This window comes from Oenanthe melanoleuca, chromosome Z, assembly GCF_029582105.1.
Source record: "Oenanthe melanoleuca isolate GR-GAL-2019-014 chromosome Z, OMel1.0, whole genome shotgun sequence".
Taxonomy (NCBI): Eukaryota; Metazoa; Chordata; class Aves; order Passeriformes; family Muscicapidae; genus Oenanthe; species Oenanthe melanoleuca.
Window position 1 is genome coordinate 1212112 of NC_079362.1, and position 23611 is coordinate 1235722.

The 23611-nt window shown below is 34.9% G+C and overlaps 1 protein-coding gene across 2 annotated transcripts in view; it reads right to left on the reverse strand.

Moving 5' to 3' along the window:
• Positions 1-539: 539 nt before the first annotated feature.
• The window catches only part of TMEM161B (transmembrane protein 161B), a 39244-nt gene continuing 16172 nt past the window's right edge, over positions 540-23611 (reverse strand). The window contains exons 5-12 of one of the 2 annotated variants that reach the window (XM_056514052.1): positions 22892-23048; positions 17916-18067; positions 17338-17398; positions 15500-15640; positions 13021-13134; positions 11741-11915; positions 9609-9705; positions 540-8781 (exon numbers count right to left, since the gene is read on the reverse strand). In XM_056514052.1, the coding sequence (XP_056370027.1) occupies positions 8504-8781; positions 9609-9705; positions 11741-11915; positions 13021-13134; positions 15500-15640; positions 17338-17398; positions 17916-18067; positions 22892-23048 (1175 nt within the window). In that variant the 3' untranslated portion in view covers positions 540-8503. The remainder of the gene's footprint in view (positions 8782-9608; positions 9706-11740; positions 11916-13020; positions 13135-15499; positions 15641-17337; positions 17399-17915; positions 18068-22891; positions 23049-23611) is intronic. The other variant, XM_056514053.1, reaches the window with a different exon arrangement.

Here is a 23611-nt window from a genome sequence, read left to right on the forward strand (position 1 = left end):
AAGATGGTGATAAGGTGTTAAGTATACTCCTCCTCAGTGCTGCTAGTATGAAACAAACAGGAGAGACAATGTAATGCCTTTAAACACGTTTCTTTTTTTTAGAAGCAAACACAACCCCTTTCTATAAGTGACTAGGAAGAGGGACAGTCAAGATGTGTGACAAATCCTCTGAGTGTAAAACTAAGAATTTCCTCCACTTATTATGGTGTACTGCCAATCTTTCTCCAGAAATGGTCCAAAAATTTAAATAGTGAAATACGCAAAAATGAAAACTCATATGAAATCTCTAATAGTTCTTTGTGTTTAAACTGCTGTTCACTTGAATAAGACACCTCCTGCATTTATACTCAAAAATTATTTATTCTGCTGCACCCAAAAGAAGGAGGGAATTAATTATCTACTCAATTACTTTTAAAAGTAAAAAATCTAGACTAGTAGTAAAACTGGTAAGAAGCCTGGTTTTACATGCTCCTTGGAGATTTTGCAAGTTGATAAAAAAGTGGTATAAATCACACAAAGTAGGAAAAAAAAAATCACACTGGTAGACAATAAACATTTATTGATCTTTGGCTTTAGAAATTGTCCTATTTTAGATATGGGAAATACTATATAAAATAATGGAAGGGTTTTTTTAATCATTTACAGTGTGGCAAGTGCAAGGCATGCAGAGTACACGTACAGATGCTAAAATACTATAGGAACATCACTGCAGTAGATATTGTATGTCCAACATGGGTAAATGCTTTACAATGGCAAGCAAGTTGATGGGACCACGTGATGAACAGCAGATATCACAGTTTCTCTTAGCTTTGCTGTGGTATTACCATGAGCAACTAATAGACATAATTTCAGTTTATTAATGTGCATGTAAAATTACATTTTAATAATGTAATTATAAAAGCAGTTAAACTGTTAACATTTCAACAAAATGAATAGGGAATAAGAGAGTATAACCTTGCTTCATTTTTGTGAAATTTACTGTTGTTAAAGAAATTTAGGCATTTAAATGGAAAACCAATTCTTATTATTTTCACATTAATATAAAATGCTGCCTGAGCAAGGCAAAATCAGCTTCTTAAATGCCCTACAGTAAAAAATGTAATGTAACTTCTTACAAATAGTGTAAGGAAATATTAAGCAAGCTTACTGTACCAGGTTTTCCCAAACAGTGTACTTCATACAGTACAGATCTCTATAGCCACTTTCTAGAGTCAAAAGCTCAACATGCCTTCCTCAGAAGAGGGTTTCCTTTGGTAGATTTGAACCAGCAACACCATGTCAACTTACAAGCACTTCTCATGCAGAATGTATAATTAACTCAGGAGCAGGGGCCTGTTGTTTTCTCACTCCTTTAACTTCCTTGCTGAACCAGCCATGTTCTACCTTCAGCTCTTGCATTCCTGAAGGTGGACAAGCAGCTTTAAAGTAAGGGTGGTTTCACTATTGAATACCCTAGCAGAATTCTACAAGGTGAAACTTTTTGAAGCTTTTTGCCAGTTAGCCATACCACATTTGATATTCTTTGTGCTCCAATCCATAAGGATTTAGCGACCTTCAGGGTCGCCCTTCTGAGCCCAAGCAGAACAACTTACCTGGCTGAAGTCAACTGTGTGCCTGCATAACTGGGGTACATTCAACACCCAGGTGTCACTACAAAACTTTGAAAGTCAATCCATTCCAAGTCTTGTAAATTCTCACCCTCAGTCATAAAGAAAACAATGCAGAAGTGGCAGGTGGCAGAGGGAGGGGGTGTTAGCTTAAATTAGGGGTATTCAATTATCAGTCAGATAAGGACAAAGTTGTTAGATTACCATTTAAGAAAGAGGAATGGAAAAGATTTCTTCAAAATCTTATTTGTCTCCAATATGTAATAACACAAAACCACACATAAGCCAAAAATTGAATGAAAAACATAATTTCATAGCAAACTCCATTTCAAGGGCTACCAGAATCACCCACGATTAGGCACTTCACAGTGTACAAAAAGATTGCAATATTACTGGAGGTTGTTTATTAGCTGTAGTAGTTGCACCCAAGTATTATCCACACCACTAAAAATATCCCCACAACAAGCAAACAAAAAAAAAAAATCCCCAAAGTGAGCTTTTTCAGCCTGTGCTGTGCTCTTCTGAACACAGATCCTGATGATCCTTTAAAAGCATAGGAGCCAATTTGTAATGCAGGTAATGCAACACCAGATCCATATAATGCAAACACCACTTGAACACCATCCTCACTGTGAAGCGTGATAGTCTTAATACTTGTAAAGCTGTAACTATAAAAAACATATTTTAACAGTATTGTAGCAGTAAGAGGAAGCTAAAATTTACATATATAACATCAGAGTCTTTCCCATTTGGCAAATATTGAAATGAAGGGAGGGGAGTCTTTTTGTCTCAGGTCTTTGTTCTAGAGTAGACACAACTGTATGCTTTTCACTTAAATATAAAAAAAACCAAAAAAAACCCCTACTATTAACTGAAGAACAACACTGAATTTGTGCTCCCAGCAACAGAGGCAACTAAAACATTTAAAGTAGAATATTGACAAATTGGAAGATGTTCCCTGTGCACTTCGTAACATGTCTACCCTACAAGAAATTTTAGGCTGGAATTATTTAATAGTGTCTTTGCATTAATATTTGCTCATATAAATGGGAAGACTGAAACTTTAGATGGCTTTCTTTTTCTATTACAGAATATTTTTCCATGTGTATTCCTCCTAGAAAACCTTACATACAGTTAACAATGGAAGAAAGGAATGACCAAAGACGGGAGAAATAAGAACTGTTGGCACATCATGACATGGATATGAACTGTAGTTATGAAATACAATTTTTGGTGCCTTTTTCTTTGTCCTGTATTTTTATGAAAAATACTGTGAATATGCATTCTGGAAGCTTTGAACACATACAGGAGGCAGAGTTACTATGAACAGAGGAAGAGAGAATAAGGCTGACTTTAAGCACACAAATTTTAAGCCAGGTTTAAAAAAAATAAGTTGCAGCACAGCTGTAAGAGTAATGACTTAACATTAAGGAGTTTGTAAAAAGCTATTCAGAACTCTTTTGAGATGTGTATTTTATAGATAGCAAGTTCATATGGATAGTATGTTGCTGAGAAAAAATGCTGCAAGTACAAATTTTAAGGGTTCTTGACTTATGTGTAATCACATGGAAAAAAAATCTGGTATTTACAGGTGGATTTTGGACTTGGATATAAAACTGCATACCTGTTAATACTTCAGCCTGAACATCAAGTTTTTAAAAAAAACAGTGTAGAAGTTTTTGACTTCTAATTGCAGGCACTGATATTAATTTAAAAAATGAAAATATGATCCATGGTATTAGGATTAAAAATAACTTCCATTAAAAACACCATTGAAATCAAAGGTATAAAAATACATATACACTGGCATGTAAAACAACATCCAGTGCATTATTACTCTCCTGGCAGTCCACAGTGAGAGACTGGAAAAAGTTAAGTGCAGCATATACAGATGTCAGTAAAAGCAGCCTGGAAATGACATGTTGGTTTCATGATCTCATCTAGAGGAGGAAGACCTTTCAGTCTGGTTCTCAGGAGTGCAAATGAGATATGCCATCCACAAAACTGCATGTGCAACAGAGGTAACAAAGCATGGCAGGCCTTCCTAAAGGAGTTGCACAAAAATCACTCTGAAGCATGGACAGACCAATCTGCATCAGCCTGCTCAGTGAGATCAGACATCTGGCTTCTAAGCATCTGTTGTCTAGATGCTCTTTAGACTAGGTATCCGTGAGGTCAAAATATTGCTCTTTATTTGCCATTTGGGATTTAGGCTGCAGATGCTAAAAATAACAGTCTTACTCATAATGGTAAAGATTCACATTTAGTATTTGATTTAGAATACAAGTAACCTGCTGTTGCCTTCCTCCACTAAGATTTTGCTCAGCTGTAATAGATTTCTTCAACAGAATACACATTTTTCTTTGGCCTCAATCTTGTTCAATGTCTCCACTTTGTCTGGGCACTGAATTCTTAAAATTTAATTAAAACTATCTAAGAACTTTATAGTGACAAAATTAACTCTGGGGTTAAGTCTGGGTGTGGAGGGGCTGTGTCGAACAAATAAATGTGTAAAATGTGTCATGTGAAAAAACATGAAGTGTAGTATTTAAAAAGTGATCAAAATTATCTCTGTGAAAAGCACAGCTATATGAGAATAAAGAGACAAAAGGCCTTCTACTTGGAGAGCCTTCCAACACCTTTAAGATCAGATGTGTTCAATTTTCTGTGTGATATATGCAATATCCCTAACACTTAGCTGTAGTTACTACACTTTGAATTGTTCCTTTGAAGTTAGCTGTAATTTTTGTACTTGGTAAACACTACACAAGGTAAGGTTATGCTGCCTTTATGTGTTGATGATGTCTTGGCAGCATTTCTGTTCTTAAGACAAATTTCACTTTATGAACCAGGGAAGAATGCATCTCTGTTTAAACACCTTTCAGTAGTTGTGATTCAAATGCAAAGAACAACTGCAACAGAAAATAATTTTGTGTAAGTGTCTTCTCTACAAGAATGTTCTCTTGTACTGATGCTACTATTTAATCTGTGTGTGGATCCTTTATGCAAGTGAATTCTGGAAGAGAAGACTCTGCAGCTAACAAAAACTCAAAAACTGGCATAACCTATAGCTTGAGAAAGTATCAAAAGAGGACAAGTGCAGCCTGAGAATGCCACCTACAAAGTGTAAGAATAGGCTTTCTATTCTTCTGTTCTTAATCAACTTCTCTTAACTCAGAAATAGCCCAAGTGTTATGTTTGGACCCCCCTGAATTTGCTGGAAGACCTGGATTTATCGCTATCTTAACCCTTTGTCTAAAGGGACATACATAATAAAAGTGCAGAGTCTAAACAAACGTTAACAGATTTGTTCGTGTTTCAGATGGAATTTGAAGTTATTTGAGCTATTTAAAGGAACTAATCCTTCAAAAAATAGATAAATTTAAACTAAACAAAAGTCAAAATATAATCTTGAACTCATTTAGCTTACTTGGTTCTGTGCAGGGAACACAGGGAAAGTCCTGTAGATGGCAAACAGAAGTCACATCACTAAGAGGGGAAGGGAGATCTGAATTTAAGAAAATAGAAACAGACATGGATTCTTTGCCAAAGGAACATTTCCTTCTAAAATCTCTCAGTATCTAAGGGAGATCTCACTGTGACCTCCCATTAAAGAAGTTTATAAAAAAAAGGGATAATGACTTTTTGCACAGGTAGAGAGTGATAGGACAAGGGGAAACAGTTCTAAACGAAAAGATGGGAGATTTAGATTAGGTGTTCAGTGGAGACTCTTGTCTGTGAAGGTGGTGAGGCACTAGATAAGGTTACCCAAAGAAACTGTGGCTGCCCATCTCTTGGAGGTATTCAAGGCCATGTTTGAAGGGACTTGGAGCAACCTGGTCTTGTGGAAAGTGGCCCATTTCAGATCCATTCCAACTCAAACCATTCTAAAATTCTTTGATTAAGTAGTGGGCAAAAAGCAAGACCAAAAAATCTTTTAAAAACTTGAGTAACACCTACCAACCTTTTTCCTGCTTTTCCATTTCTGCAAGATGCTTTTCCCCAACACTAGGTGCTGATAAAGATCTCCATGAAACAAACAAACAAAAAAAGCATTTGCCAGCTGCTGTTTCAAAGGAACTTAATACAGAAGTGAGCAGGTACTCCTTTGAACCTTACACAATACACATGGAAGTCATGATTATCAGGGTTACTACTCTACTTTAAAACATCATTTTTGATCATACCACATACTTGTAGGAAGCACTGCTCACAACCTTAGCAATTTGGTCCCTCTGGTTTCACTGTCACCACACATTTCAAAGGCTTTTATTGCCATATTTTAGTTTTTCGTAAGCCTTCTGGATTCATGTCAGGATTAAATGGATCCAAAAAAAGCCCATCTCCCACTCACTGCTGACCAGAAGGTTCCACCATTCAACTCTGTAGAACAATGGAACAGCACAGTGGCACTAATCTTCATGTTTGTAACAGCAGATGCCTATTTTTCACCATGATCAGTGTGATGTCTGAATAGTAAGGCAGCACGAGCTCTTAACAAAAGCTTTGTGAAGTTCAGCTTCATGATCCAGTTATTACTTTTGCTGAATATGTTATTATAAAACTGCAGTTCACTTTTGCTTATGAGCTTTCAGAATGACTACTTCAGCAGAAACTGTTGTTTAACATTATTTTGAAGTATTCTCAAGTATCCAAAATTTACTCCTTTAGATTGCAACAACAGGTTATATTTCCTACATAGTGAGCATTATCAGGCTAGCTCACTATCAGAATGAAACTGTTTTGCATTGTTCTATTTTTCTGAATAAAAGATTGGCATTGAACACTAACTCTAACCTAAAAGCTGTCCTTATTAATTCTATTAGTAATGATGTATCTTGTAGAAATTACACATCTTGAACGAATACAAAAGTGGGTCCAGTACTGTTGGACCTGTCATATTTTGTCATTTGATTATTTATCTGAAAGACACTTCCTAGGAATGCTTTGAAACAATGAGGTCAAATATTATTCTTTAGGCCAATTCACAGTTAAGCTTTCGTCCCTGTTAGTTACAAAAAGTTGGTGTGAAAACAACAAAGCTTGCAGCCCAAGTCTGCAATGAAACCAGTAGCATCATGCAAGGTGTTCTCAGACATCCCAAACACATGCAGAAGGTACTAGGCTGGTGTACACAAATCTTTCCCCAATAAAAGCAACTTAATAAACTAATAAATAACTTAAAAGGCTTTCAACACAGACAGTTTATCACCAGCTTAAAATCTTGATTTTCTGCATTCATTGAGTTTGTTTTCCCATATGGTAGGTCTGCTACATATTACATATTTAGTTAAGCTTTTCCATTTATAAATGCTTATTATATGCCAAAGCTGTACACAAATTCAGGAGAATAAGAACAGTAACATAAAACCAGCAAGTATTAGTTAAAAACCCACTGACCTCTGCGAAGTGTAATATTAACTGTTTAAAAAACCTACTGCATATAAATCCCCATTTCTGTTTTGCAAATACACAAAACATCTGAAAAACTGTCAATAATTTTATGATTGGAATCTATCTCTCCAGTTAAGCAAAAATTGTAAAGGTAATACTTTGCTCTTTTTCTTATTACATAGCTGTTTTATTATACAGAAAATCTATTTCTGAAGCCAAGATATATTAATTATCCTTATATGGTCAAGTTAGCACAGATTAAAGTGGCAAAAGATGATGATTTGACAGAGCAGAAATTTTAAAATTAACAGTTTAGGAATATCTTCTCTTCCAAGACAGTGTAAGTTTTTTAGTACAGCTAAGTCCCTCTAAAGAGGCACAAAAAACAAATAGCCCTTTCAACTGAACTAAAAAAAAAAAAAAAAAAAAAAAAAAAAAAAAAAAAAAAAAAAAAAAATTTAGTAGACATTTCATTTCAAAAGGGATCCTTGAAATTACTAGATACACATACACCACTCTCCCACAGCCCTGTAAGGTACATTCAGGAATTTAAAATAAACATTTGGTATTTCATACCTTCATATATATTATATATTTAATATATAATATATATGTACATTACACATATACATACACTGTAAGTCAGCAAGATTAAACTGTTTTGTTTTGAAATGTTTGACTGGTGTCACTAATTATTTTCTATTCTTTTGTAAATTCAATGGAATTTATCTACTATCTCAGAAGAAGAAATTTAAAAGATCCAAATGCAATCTGTGGATCAATACTAGCACCAATACAGACGGCCATTACTTCAAAATGACTACAGGGACTGAAATAATATATTTGTTATAACTCTCTTCTTACTGCACAAGCACTCCTGCAAAATATGTAGGCAGCAATACCTGTCAGGTACATACATCTACTCTTGTTAAATTTATATTTTATACAACTTTCCTTACTGTAATATACAGTATGTCTTTTGTCCTGTTGGATTTTTTCATTTTCCAAAGAGAAAAGTGATGAACAGCTATCCAACAGAATTTTTTTTAAATCCCCTCTCTCTCCTTTCACTGTATGGCTCAGTTTCAAGGCTTAATCAATAGGCAGCCACCATCACTACGTCCAGTACCCTTTGAATGCAGTTCAGTCAGTGACTGTTGATGCTTAAAAAACAAATTTTTGAGTTTGGCTTTCTGTTTATGGAAACCAAGAGGTCACATCTTTTCAGCATGCTTACCACCATCTACAACACAATAATGTCAGTCAGTCCCAGGACTATAATTGAATTAGTTACCTACCATTTGGGTAACAAAAATAACAAACCCAGTTGCAATTTTAAACATTTTAAGATTATTCACCCTGAGAACACCAAGGAAGTGTTTAAAAATAATTATGATATGTCTTCTCTTCACATATATAGTTTTCTTTTCTCTTCATCTCCTCTTGGTACCTGGGTTTGTATCTAGAATTTGACCTCACACTTGCTCTGCCAGTTGCCATGTTCATGCCACAGTCAGGTACTGGTGATAGAAGAGCCCAAAAAGGCTTGTAGAAAAAAGACAGGCTGCAATCCACCAGGTGAGGAAAGACAGGAGTCCTCGGAACAGAAGAGGAGTGAAAATATTCTTTAGACTTCCCAGAGCCATTGTTATTTGTACTACAGTTACTTTCATCTTTCCATCAGCAGGTGGAGACTCAGAGTTAACAGAATTGGGAAGCAGACTGCTTTCTACTGGAGAGTCAGAATTCAATCCTGGGTAGATGCCCCAAGAATAATTACCTGTTAAAAACAAACAAGTAACAGATTTTTGTAGAATTAAATTCAAGTTCTGTTAATTCAATCACTCTACAGATCATCTTTGATACATTCTTAATACACACAAAAATTGTTAAGTTTTTATAATTTAGTAAATACAAACTATATTCATCTATATGACTTCCTGATCATACCAGCAAGCTACTGGGGTAGGATTCATCTTGCATTTTGATATCCTAACGTCTACATGTGATAGAGTTGCCTTGAGACCTCTGTATGTCCTACCCAGATGGAGATCTCTGCTCCAGGGCAGGATGAATCACAACCTACTAAAGCCTATCTCTATCCATTGCCTTTTTCCAGAGCAAATGACACAACTGACTAGCAGGCTATGAAAGACCAATTTCACAAGAAAAAAAGAAAAAAATCCCAAACCAGATCTCCCAGTAGCTACATTAACCTCATATTTCAATTCCCATTCTAAAAGTCTACTAAAGATAAAAAAGCTGAAAAAAATCCTTTATGAGATGCTTGTGAAGTTTATCATGCTTTATAGAGTTCACTTTTAAAATACTTCTAAAAAGACAAATAATTCAACAGAAGAAAACTGTTTAATTTGTTGCACTACACAATTTCTCAGAAATAAACAAATTACCATGTAATTGGAAGATATCAAAAGTAGCAACAGAAATAATTATTTAAAAGCCACATATGAGCATTTTAAAGTACAGAAAACTACAAGGTATTTTTGTATTGCAAGTACCCATGAATTATAATTCTCTTTAGTCTGGTGAAAATAAAAAAGGCCTTTGTAGAACAGAATAAACTATTGCTGATCCAGCTTTACCTACCTAGTGTTTTCAAGAGCAGAGTTGTGTGAAGGAGCATTACCAATGGTGCAACATACTGCAGTGCAATTACACAGAGATAATAGAATACCCGAGCCACCTGGAAAAATGGAAGAGAGTAAAGGTTGTGATTGCTGGTTGATCAAAGCAGACCTTTATGAACATGTCTAGAAAAAACAAATAATCTATTAAAAAACCCAGGACCTAGGCATTACAGCTGTTTTAAGAATTTTCCAGTAACTCTTGTGACATATTGTCTTCAAAAGACCTAATGAAGAAATCTCCATAATGAATTCTAGTTTAAGGACATTTACAAATCAGAGATGAAGTGCCAAAAGGAAATAATAAAAAGCATCAATTCTGTTTAAAAAAGGATAATCAATTTTGCTTCTGCAAACTGCATGCCATCATTCAATGATTCCTATTTAAATACAGCAGAAACAAAAATAAACACATGTTTAATTTTTCAAGTTACCAGTCACTTACAAACTAGTGAAAAAACAGGTAAAAGTAGTAGTCACAGTCCAAAGCTCCATAAAAAGTAAATGAAAGCTTGGTTAATATTACAGTCCTTTTTCAAAAGTGAGATATTTTTAAGATGTCCAACTGGAAAACACTTGTATTTTAAAAACAATGATAAGGTGAGTTTTCATTAGATCAATAACTGTATTTAAATGGCCTTTATTTTAGCCATACATTACGGTTCATCAAAATCCATTAAGATATATCTCTCCCCCTGCTCTCCATCTGTTCCACTTTTCTCTAAATTGTAACATTACATATTTTATATAAGCTATTGACCTGAAAGATTAAACCAGATAAAAACAGAAAAAAGTGATAAAATCAATAGTAAGCAAGCAGTGAAATAAAACTACCTGGGTTTTAAAAAGAACAGAATGCAGGGTGGCAAAAATGATGAAGGCAGACATGATAGTTTTGGGAATACCTCTCAAGCCTCAAAGGGCTTCTTAATGAGCAAACATCAAAAAACTAACATGAGAAAAAAAAGTAGTAAGACACTGACATAAGAAAAAATATGAGACAAAAATATTGGAAAAAAATGATGGAATATGACAAAAATAATGAATTAAGTAATCATTACTGCAGAATGACAGACAGGAAAGAATTCACCGGCAGAAGTTCCTAAAAAAGGTAAAGCAAGATAAAGCAAGACAAGACTGCATCTAGTGACTACAGCCTTCTCAGAGAGAATATATGAAGGTACTGGAGAAATGGATTTAAGAAATGCCACATGGAGAAGACATTACTGTTTTATAAATAGGAATAAAATTCCCAGTACAAAAATAGTGCATTTACAGCAATTGGCACAGTTCCATCCCAACCACTTGCTACTACATGTATTTCCTAATTTTTTTTCTGGAGCAAATTCCTAGCCACTTTGTAAAAACTACTGCACAGTTCACTCATGACTTTCAGACACTTAGAGTAACTTAAAGTAATAATGACAGTCCTGGAAGAGGAATCTTTGTCTTACAGCATGCTTCAATATTCCTCCTGCACAGACCCCAACTCAGCAGGGTCATTAGACAGCACTGTCATGCAGCACTAGCAATTTAAGTTTATTTTGCAGACAACACACAACAGCTATTCTACTTCCTCCATTTGTTCAAGATATGCTTTACTACTTTTCTTTTAAAAAAAGTATCCTCAGAAATTTCTCCTTGTCCACAACATGATGGGCAATTTTTTAGTTAGGCTGGTGCACTTCAAAGTGGTCTGACAGAATTAAACATGTCATTTTATTCCAAAACATAACCACATTATCACAAATTTTCCCTCAATTAAAAAAATCTTAGTTAGTAACAGTATTTTACTCTTCTATGAAAATTCAATTTTTTTTTTTCCTGTGTTATAATTACAGATCATCAATCATTGGAAGGGATTTTTTACAACAACTTCCAAATAACCAAGGACAAACTATCTGCATAACAGAGATGATACATCTCTCCATATTTTGGTTTGCAGAATTTCTCTGTAATTATCATATTTTTATAGGAGATATCATCTAGAAAGCTTCATTCAGATTTGCTGCCACAGAAGACAACAAATAAGGAAAAAAATCATTTGCACAGTTGAAGTACTGCAAATGCCAACCTCAATGCCACCACACTTACCATTTTCTGTAATTCCACCATACTTATTCTACCAGCTTCCTTTTTCATCTGGTCCACACTTTTCTGGGCTAAATTCAGATAGGCCTGCAAATGATGGCGCATCATAGCCAACCGCAAAACACACAACAGGATTATAATCCACAATCTGATGGTATCAAATGTATCTTCTGACATTCTGTGGATAATAAAAAAAGGTAATGCTGTTTTCCAAAGACCACCTACTGCAGTTATTTGCTTGTATCATCTGTAAAGCAATCTTAAGGCAAACTGTCAAAAGTAGTTAACACACAAAAACAAACTACAGTTAAGAAGTTCACATGAAAGTAATATTTACTTTTGCCTTCTATTTCTCTTTCCTACTACTTCTCAGAAGCCCTACAGCATTAGATCCAAATTAGAATTTAGGCATTTAAGAACTGCTCTTGTTTACAGACAAATGAATACTAAGTAATGAAGGCAGGACACTAAAAACCAAGGTTGCTCAGATAATTACAGGTATTCAGACACACAGGACTAGATAGTAAATAGTACTAGATTATAAATGGGTACTTCAGTTGCCTTAGATACCCAGTTATAGCTGGGTATAACAAAGGAACTGAGGAACAAAAGATGTACAAAATATGTATATCGTTGCATTTTATGTAATAGCTCAGTGGTCACAGAATCACTTTAGAAACTTTCCTCTAGAAAGCAAGAAATGTAACAGCCCATCCTATCTGTTTCAAGTCTACTCTGAATTAGCAAGACTAATTGTGACAGGGACAATCAGCTATACTTATATAGTATTTCAGACACTGCTCTTCCTGGAAACTCTTCCCTTTTTTATATTGTAAATATTTTACCTATCAATTCAATAGCACTTCAACAGCATGTAAATCTTAAGACAAACCTCCTAGCTTAGCTCTCAGGCCAACATATCTCGACTGTTTTCAGTGAAACCACTTCTCTCCTACACCAGTATGCAAGATACAAGGTTTCAGCAGGTAGTAGTGAGGTGGTATTCCACCCCTACAAAAAACAACACATTACTGTCAAGGAGACATCAAGAGAGAGCAGCTTTCTGGAAACATTAACGCTCCACAATTCTCATTCTTTTGAAATATTTTGAAATTGTGGAAACTGCAGCTAAATTTTAAAGAGCTTTAAAATTCAACTGCAGCTTCCACAATTCCTCTGACAGCAGATGCTAATAAAATCTTTCATGTTTCTATGACTTTCAAGGAGCTCTAAGACAATGTTTTGTTCTCAATAACCCAGAAAACTTTTAAAGGAAATCTTACAAAGGAATGCTCTCTTTGCCCAAAGGTGGGCTCATAATGTAGTCCTTAGTGATTGGTTTTACCCACAGTAGAACCATAAATAAAGGTGCCAAGAAGTTTATATGCAGCAATGTTCTAAAAAAAGAAAAAAAAAAGAGGGAACTTAGTAAACAAAAACAACAACCATATTGTTGAAAGTGTATACAGATTCAAAAGGAGAAATATTAACTTTAAAATAGTTGGGAGAAAGATAATAAGAAAAGTACTTCCTTATTTTATAGGTACGACATTTCAACAAAACTGTAATATTACATATTGTGAAATCACACTGGATTTTGGCTTTAAAAAGAACAGGAGATACAGTAGTCAGAGGTAAGATTTCACAGTTTAATGAAGCATTTTATTTAGAAACCTTGATTAAATTAAACTTGGTACTTATATTCAATTGAAGATACTCAGACCAAGAAAAATACTACATGAAATTGCACAACAAAAATAAAAGTAGTACTCTTCAGTAATCTTTGTATACAAAACAGCAGAATTTAAAAAGGGGATATGGCTTTTGGCGTTCTCTCCAAAATTAATATCCTTCTTTACTTCTAAATTTCTAAATTTTCTTCTCTATTTCTAAACCCATTTTCCCAATAATTATTCATTATTAAAATGACACAAGAACAGTTGAAGGGATTGACTTGTTTTGTTAGTGTAGTATTTCCTCACTAACAATTAGGCTTGTCTCCACCTTCACTACAGTGCTTCTACACTATAAAAAAAATAATGTAATCAAAAACTGTTCTAAAGAACACAAATGTTTGCATGTTACAGAAGCTGTCATCACATACAAATTTAAATCTCTGGGTTTTGTCGCTTTTGTGCTTACTTGGTTGGCTTTTCCTTTATAGCTGTTTTGGTTGGGGTTTTTTAGGTAGGGTATATATTTGACTGCAGAGATAGACATTGTTTTGGCATCCAACTTAGAGAGCTTTGTATCAGTGACAAATCCTCCACATTTACAACCCTACTTTAGTCACAGTCAAACTACTGAAGTCAATAAATGATCTACTCATTGACAAAAATGCAACAGCAAGGACAAATTATGCTCTTCAGGTTTATTAGAACCCATCTCTTAACAAATATTCTTTATAATGGCTTTATCTAATTATGTGGATACCTTATCAAGTTTTAATCCATTTCATGTACTTTTCACATTGTTCCAGTTGAACAGTCAAAGTACTGGTAGACTTTTGAAAATAACTTGCGGTGTTGAACAAAGTTATCTTCAACAACCAGCTCCAATATCATCTAAAGAAGCTAGAGAAGTTTTAGTTTTCATAATCACACTTCGGTGGATATTAATTGTCCTTTAGCTCTTGATTAACAGGTCTTTGTTTCAGAGAGTTTATATTTCTGCCTAGGATGTCATGTCCATTGATCACAGAAGATGTTGGAACACTTACAGAAATGACACATGGAATTTTAAAATATTGAGAACCATAACAATTGAGTAGTTTATCTGTCTGGAAAGAATAGGTTAGGAAGTGACTCAGTCACAGTCTACACACAGACAGTAACGTAAAAGCAGATAAAACAAGCCAGTAGCTGGCTGCTATACGTGGACAACTACACTGAGGGCAAGTGTACTTGCTTATAAATTTACCAAGACTGACAGACTCACTTCAAACAGATTAATCTTTAAGCTGAGCATTCCTGAAGGGAAAGGAAAAAAATGCAGTTTGAACAAAAATTGTTTTCCTATTGGAAAACATAACGGTTCTCTTAGGAAATTTACCAGACCGAGTACCCACACTACCCTATGCTGCAGAATCTGTCATTACCATGTATTAAACATTGACAGCCAAGATGTCTGAAAGCCACTTGGAGTTTCACCCTCTCAATCGCAGAATGCTCAAGAGAAATAATTAAATTGGACAGAACATTTTACTACCAAATTGAAGGACAGCTGAAAATGAAAATATTCCTTTAAACTGATATTAACATATGACCCTTATTAAACATTCTGGGTCATTTTTGCATTTTATCCTATGCTAAATTTATTAAATTCCTATAAATAGGAATAATTCCTATAATAGGAAATTCCTATAAATAGGAATAATGCCCAGCTGTAAGTTGGGGTGGAAAAAAAACAAAAACAGTCTGTGATTGTACTTGTACTTCCTGAAGGTTATCTGAACTTCCAGAAAGAAATGATGGGGGAAGTAAAGCTGGACACAGAGACATTAACAGTGGAGCTCTTGCAGGAGGAAAGGAAAGCTCCTTTAATTTGGACTCTTAATTACAAAGCAAAGAATGTAACAGACTGGCAGAGCATAGGTTGAACAGAAAGTGGCAGGTGGCAAATCTGCTCAAGATATGAAAAGCAGGCAGCAACAGAAGTCTTAAGTCACTACCTTCTTGTTGGAATAGTTTGTTTTGTTTATTTTTAGACATAAAAGATTTAAGACTGAGTAGCATATACCTATTTGCATATATTTTCTCTTACTGTGTTATTTTTTCTGTTGCTAAATTCAGAGCATCCAGATGCATTTGAGCCAGTCGCAAGCCAGGGAATGTCAAAAAAGCACCAATAAGTGAACACAGAACAGCCAGGAACAATTTGAAGGTTAGTTTAGACACAGGACCCCTAAAAGAAAAGAAAGGAAATAAGCATTTTCTTGGGGAGGAAGTTGGGGGAACAGGGAGATATCAGAGACTACTTTTAACCCAACAGTAGCTAACATTTAATAAAAAAATCCAACGGTATTCTATAGGCTTCCTCCAGAATACTAGCATTATTAAAAACCAATCAGAAATTAAAATTGTAAAAAAAACTTTCAAACCCAAACCAAGCCACCTATTTATTTCCTAGAAAAACAGAAAACCTCATTTACTGACTGTGAGATGTTAATTTGTTAGTAGAGAAGAAGAAAAAATTATATTGTAATTAACAACAAACTATATAGCAGAAATATCTAAAATAGAACAAATTTAAGGATTGAGTTTTTAAGATGAACAGATGTCTCATAAGTTTAACTGCTCAAAGACAAAATAGATACTTTATTCTACCATTATCAATTAAAAATCTCTATCAAACTGCTATTACTGCAGCTTTCCATAGATGTATCTGAAATGTACATGTGGTCATTAGCATGTTTCTTCCAAGTGATTAGTATAGGATATAAAAAAACTACAGGAAAAATACCTAGGATCAAACAAATCACAGAATTAATTACACAATTAACAAGCAGGACCACACAAAGAAAAAAGTAAGAACAAAACAAAACCCTCAAACAAACAACAAAAACATCACAGTTACAGTGAAAAGATTAAAGAAGATTTAAGAAGATTTAAGAAGAACAAAATCAAATCTAGTGATTCAAATGAGTTTCAAATTCTTTCTAAATCTATGTCACCTAAACTATCAAAAGACACCATCATTAACTCAAAAAAGACAAAGCACTGCAATAGTTTATCACTAAACACTTAACATGAAAATGAATACGGATGTTAGTGACCTTGCAATAGCTTAGGAAAATAGATTAAAGGAAGGCTAAGAGATACGTGGGATTCATAAATTACACTCATCTAGTTTGAGGAAACTTCTGATAAAGATAAATAAAGATATGCCTTGGCTTCTGCATGATATTTGAGACCTACCAAGCAAGAAATTCCATGTTGTGTTCCCAGTGATGAAATGCTCCCTAAACTTTAGCACACATGTATAAAGAACTGTAACAGAAATCCATTTTGCAATATATAAAGACTGACTATGACACTGTTTATGTATTTATGTAATATCACAAGCTATGGCATGTTCCTTCAACAGTCTGTATGAGGTTTGGATGTCTTGTAGCAAGCAGATGTTTTTGCATAATAGGAAAGGAACACAGCTACAACCTGCAAACAGGACTGAACAACACGATTTATTCCTAATGAGAACTTTAACACAAACTTCATCTTGTAGTTTTTGCACACTCATCCTCTGGCATGTTATAGGGATGTCAAAAAATACTTATCTATTTAAACAATCCTTGCTGAAGGGAAATACTGTGAAAAAAGTGTTTACAATTTTGAACTATATTTATTAACTACAATCAAAAATGTCAAAAATTATCTCCATATTAAAATGAAAACTTTAATGCAAATTCACTTAATTATGGGTACTTTCAGATCTCTTCATTAATCTCTTTTAAACTGTTGCAGGGATGATAAACAGGTACAAAATCAAAACATACAAGACAAAGGTTAGCTAAGAAAATCCAAATGGTTCATAAATTCACATATAAACAGATAAGTTATAAATTCACATATAAACACACAAGTGTATTTCTAGAAACTTACTGGGATTCCAAACCTTGTTTTTCAAGAAACTGCATAGCACTTTCTGAGAAATTCGAGAATCCTGCAAGGACATATATATTTATTTTATTACAGTACAAATGAATAATCCCTTTTGTGAAACAGAATGCTGGATAACAAGTCATTTTTTAAACTATTTTTCATGTCTAGCAGAGTTCTTTTATGTACTAATTAGCTGGCCACAATACAACAAAACTTGAGTAACAACATTTGTAATATTTGGACACCTTGGGAAGATGAAAAAAAGATAACTTTTAAAATTCTTTTCCAGTAAGGGAGCTACACGTTACTATAAAAGTCAAAAAGGGGCTAAATCTGTAACTGGAAGGCAAATACAATTAACAAAACAAATAAGCTAGGCAAAGATTATACTATTTAAGAGAAAGCCAGGAAAATATACAGGATATTATTTAGAATCTTCATTCCAAAGCATATTTTCTTAGAAGTATATGACTTACACCATTCATTTTAACAAAGATTTTCTCAAAAATACTGGAAGTAAATTTTTTTCAGATCATACAATCACTACACCTGTTTCAAACACTAAATAAAGGAGTTACCTGATTCCAAACCAAACTCTAGATAGTTTTCCGTCACAATGAGTATTGCCATCGCTTTCACAAAGAAGAAAAAACCAAAGGTGACACAGACTGATCTTTCACCTCCATCCTCAACTTTGAAATAATGGGTAGTCAATGAAAACAGTACCTTACTGTGTACAAAAAAGGTCAAGGAAAATTAAGTTTGTAAAATAACTATAACTAAGAATTATAATCTTGTATTTTCATCACCTACACCAGGGCTGTTCTATGATGTGCATTTATTTCTTTTGAAGGTAATATGTGTTCAGCCAATTTCAGGTTAAATTACAGAACCCATGAGACTTTCATCTCAAAGAGAGTTAAGACAACTGCACACTAAGTCCTGTATAGGAAAGAAAAACCTATCCCATGTTCACCTTGGAAAAACAAAGTCAGTCTTAAAACCCCTCTATGATCTGGTACATCAAATCCTTTTATCTAGCCCCTCTGCCATGAAGACAAATATTTAACACATCACCTGCTCTGCTATCAGGGTGTTTTAAAAATATTTATTACGTATTCTTTTTTTACACATTTCTAAATTAGTTCTAAAGTGAAACAGATTAGAAAATTTCCATGATACACTGTCAACTCTTACTACTATGAAATGCAGCTCATTAGAACTTAAATGGTAGGCAGTATCCAGTCCAGATTTTACTAAAGTATTTGGAGATAACTCCAGGCATTACGTGATTTGAAAAAAACAAAGAGAAAAAGGAAAAACAAGATTTTAAGTGTAATCTGTACCACTCCCCCCCACGCCCCCCCACTATGCAGTAACATAGTTGTATTTGCCCATTTCTAATACTGAAAGAATTCTAATATGTTGAGTACATGAAAACTTTTGGCATACCTATTCAGTAAAACATTTGAACAATCATTTGTCTCTCAAGAAACTATGATTATGCAATATCACACCTCAACAGGTCGCTTTCATTTAACACATACACTGCTGAACTTCACGTATATGCAGAGAGATTCTAATATCCACAATATCTAAGGACAGCATCTAGTAATTCTAATCTCATATAAGAATCACCTTCAGACCCCTTTATACTTTACATAAAGAACTGATGCATTAAAAGGAAGACTTAAGTCATCTGTAAAAGTAGTAGATAATGGATATCCTACAGACTGTGTTCTAGAAAGCTTGGTTTCTCTAATAACACACACTTAAACTAAGGCTATTTTTACATCTAGGGACATTAATCACAAATTGAAAACACCCTGAATTTAAAAAAGGACTTAATAACAGTTTATGATCAACAGTCCTAATCTATCACCAGATTTATGACCCCCCAGATACTTCATGAGAAAAAAGAAAGCATACTAACAATAAATTACAATTATAGTGCAGATTCAGAACTCAATAATTAGATTCATGATTATGCAAACTACATGACTGAAGCCCTCTCTTGGTTAAAAAATCTTCAGCGTTTCTATTTGTGGGTTGGAGAAAATTTAAGCATTATGGCTTGCTTCATCACTTCCTTCCATTGCAAGACCTAATATTCAGGATCTACTGAAAGGATAATTTAGGAGTGTTTAGTACTAAGTTAATAGATTGCCTGCATCAGCCTCCCCTTTCATTCAGTTTTTTTTGGCCACAAGAGGCATTACAGAATTGTACACTTTGCATATTGTATACAGTTGCAGGCACTGTAAATTTTACAAAAATAATTTAATTTTTTAAACTGCTGTGATTATGGAACTATTTAATTTTATAGTTCATATGGCTGAAGTGAAGAAGATCCATTTTCTGCTCCTAAACATATGAAAACTGTGAATTCAGAAGGAGTGAACATAGGACAATAGGACCATCCAACTCCTGGGGCCTGCACAGCACCATCCCAAGAATCACACCATGTGCCTGACACCACTGTCCAAATGTTCCTTGTACTCTGTCAGGCTTGGTGCTGTGAGCACTTTCCTGTGAGCACTGAGCCTGTTGCAGTGACTCACTGCCCTCTGTGTGAAAAACTTTTTCCTAATATTCAGTCTAAACCTCCCCTGACTCAACTTCAGGCCATTTACTCAAGTCCTGTCTCAGGTCACCACAGAGCAGAGATCAGTGTCTGCCCCTCCTCTCCCCTCACAAGGAAGTTGTAGCTGCAATGAGTCTCCTCTCAGTCTCCTCCAGGCTGAACAGACCAAGTGACCTCATTTGGCTTCCCCCCCTTCATCATCCTCATGGCCTCCTTTAGATGCTCTTTAATGCCTGAAGGTCTTTGTTAGTGCAGGACAATCCCCTCCCTTTCCTGGCTGGCCATGCTGGGCCAGCCTGCCCTCCTGGCTGCCAGTGCACTACTGACTCACACTCAACATTTTGTCAACCAGCAGCCCCAGATCCTTTTCCATGGCACTACTTTCCAGACTCCTGTTCCCTGGTCTGCCCATACAACCAGGGCTGCCCCATCCCAGGTGCAGAATCCAGCACTTTCCCTTGAACTTAGTATGATTGGTGATTGCCCAGATCTCTAATTTGTTGAGGCTGCTCTGCAGGGCCACTCTGCCTCCAAATTCCTCCTAGTTTTCCATCATCTGCATCCTCAGTTCACCTCTTAACACACAGGCATGAAACAGAAGAAACACTTGTCTATTTAACTTTGACATATCACGTTTACTGCTTTCTGCAAAAAGTATGTAGACAACCAAATTTTTCAGAACCTTGCATTATCACAGAATCTCTTCTGGTCTTGACATATTGAGTTAGCGATTAGTTGAGTAAGTTTTAAATATGCTCTACATCCCAAAACCCTGATGTCACAACACATGAATGAACCTCTTCTGAAATCTCATCTCTCCAGTGACCCCAAGTATTGTTACCAACACCTCTGTACTGTACCTCCTTCACCCAAAAAGCTGTAATGCCTGTAAAAAGTTATGTTAACATATTTATGGAGATGTTAAGACTAATATAAAGTTTAGACCCTGCTCCTGGTACTGCATCCTTCTACACTGCCACTAACTCCTCTTACAGGTATTAAACAGAGCTCTAACAGGTACTTGCACATTCACACTACTGAGACAAAAATCTTGCACTGACAGGCAACTTAAATACTTTTAAAAGTTCTGCCCTGAATTGACGACCGAATGAATGCAATGACAGGACAGTCTACAAAACCATGCTAAGAAAGTATTACTGCAGCAGATTTTTGCACAATATATAATTCCCAACTCTGTTTCACTGAGAATTGCAATTATTATAGTGTTATTTAAATTGACTACTCCGGAGATACAAGAGATGAAGCAAACAGGGCATCGCCACCAATAAATCTAAGAATACTTTGTGGCTTTAGTAGTAGAAGCTTGTTTCTCCATTAGTTCTATTAAACTTCCCTGCATCCTCAAAACTGGAGTGAAAGGTATTGCCTATCACTTCTAATTTTCGAAACAGTAGCCACTTGTTTTTACTTTCTTCTGTAAAGATTAAACTCAAATTCCCGACTTCACACCAAAAAATAAAACAAAGGACATGCAGTAACAACTTTATATTACCTATACTAAAGCTATAATAGAATTAAAAGAGACAAACACTGATTTTCTTCTCACAGACTGGAAAAAACACCTTTTGGACCATGGATCTGTTCACTGACATGTCAAAGGGGAAACACCTGATCTGGAAGAATGCTACTAACGTTCCTTTTTCCAGCTATGAGTTGACTTTCTCTTCCAACAAGTTTTTATACATTACCAGCAAAAACTCCAGAAAAATTCTATCCTTTATACTTCAGTCTACTTAGAAAAGAACTCTCGTCCATACTACAAAGGCAGCACACATTTTAATAATTATCATGGACAGGCAAGCATGAAGCACATTCAGAACTCTTAGCCAAATGTAACCAAACAATAAGAGTTCAAGTTTTTACATAACACCACCAGCTACTCTAATATTACAAACCAACTGAAAAATCACAACACATTAAGAATCTCTAAAGAACTATTTATACAGAGGAAACAATTTTGAATATTCAAGAGGTTTATCAACTGCAACTTAGCACTTTCTGTTCTCAGCTGCTGAAGGAGCAGAGGAGCTGCAGCAATTCACATTCCAGTTCATCTCTCTATAATCTGCACTCTTACAAGCCCTTATTCAATTCCACTGTTTTATCCCCTATCATACCTTTAAACTGCAACTTTCCTCCCTCAAGTGTGTGTCTGGATTGGTATGTAGAATGCAGTTAATTACCACACAAGTATCTATGTCTGATACTGCCTTCTCCAGTTAAAAAACAAAAAAAAAAAAAAAAAAAAAAAGAAATGAAAAATTAACTGCTTTCTCTCTAACAAAACAAACATTTTATGATATTATAATGCCTCTTTCGACTTCCGGACTTCTGTTTCCCTCAGTTTCAGAGGTGAATTTAGCTTTTCACAAAGCTACAGTTCCTACAACTGTCTACATACTTATTTTCACATTTTAAAATTATAAATTCACGCATCTATTTTTGCAATGAACTAGTATACACATCATTGTACTATTCTGATCAGGAAGCATCAGATCAAACATACTGAAAACAAAGAATGCGCATTAAATTTCCAAACTTCTTCAAAAACTGTACTTTATGTACAGATAACTATTTCTGACTGCCAAATTGAGCAAAATCAAGTTAGCTTAGAACCACTAAATTTTTTCAGAGTTTTTGCTTGTTATCTATAAAAGTTCATGTAGAACCACTACATACTCCAGATGAGCAACTAACTATATTTGCATACATGTATTTTTCTCCTAAATGTTCTGGTATTAATGTTAACAACCTAATGATACCAGCATTTACAAAGAGTATATACAGCATAAACATTATTCAACAGCATCAGCTTACAGGATCATTTTTCCAAACACTAAATATTTTTGTATCCCGCCCATCAGTGGCACAGGGATTTATATAAGCTGCAGAGTGATGTAGACTACTTGGAACAGATAGAGGGGGATTCAACGAAACAGAAAAGGATACACTGCAAAAGCCAAGACAAGCAAACACCACACTATGCTGATATTCATTTCTTGTGAGGGCTTCATAATGCTGTAATAGGCTTCTGTCACCACATACACAACTGTAGCTGCAACAGTGAAATCCACCAGCCACTGATATTCTGGAAAGTAATGCAATGCTGAAAAATAAAAGTTTGTGAATGTTAAGGGTGTGTTTTAAGCAGTTACTGGTGTACATAGAATGGAGTAGCAACTAAAAGAGGTTTTCAATTGTGTGTTAAGTGTATTAAAGCGAAGTTTAGGTAGATCCAGATCAACCAAGTGAAATGCAACAACAATGAAAAGTTACTCAACAATGTGAACTTCATTCTTTACTATTTTACTACCTTAGCCTTTATATATTAACACCCTAAATCCAAAAAGCATACTGAACTTAGATTTCAAAACATAGAGAGTAAACAGTTTTCCAGTTGAGTCTGGCTGCAATTCCAGGTAAGAGGGTTTGTTTAGATCATTTTTTTAAAGATTAAAATCTCACTGGCTATCATTTATTATATTACAATTAAACAGTTATTTTTATTTTACAAACCCCCACTACTTAGATACTGATGATTTGCTCATTCAGATTTTGTTAATACAGCCTATAAAGCAATAATTATTGTGTAAACTTCACTGTAAAAATTCCAGGGATCATGCTGTGTTGCATACAGGCTGGAGGTTGTGGAGGGAGTTCCCACAGGTA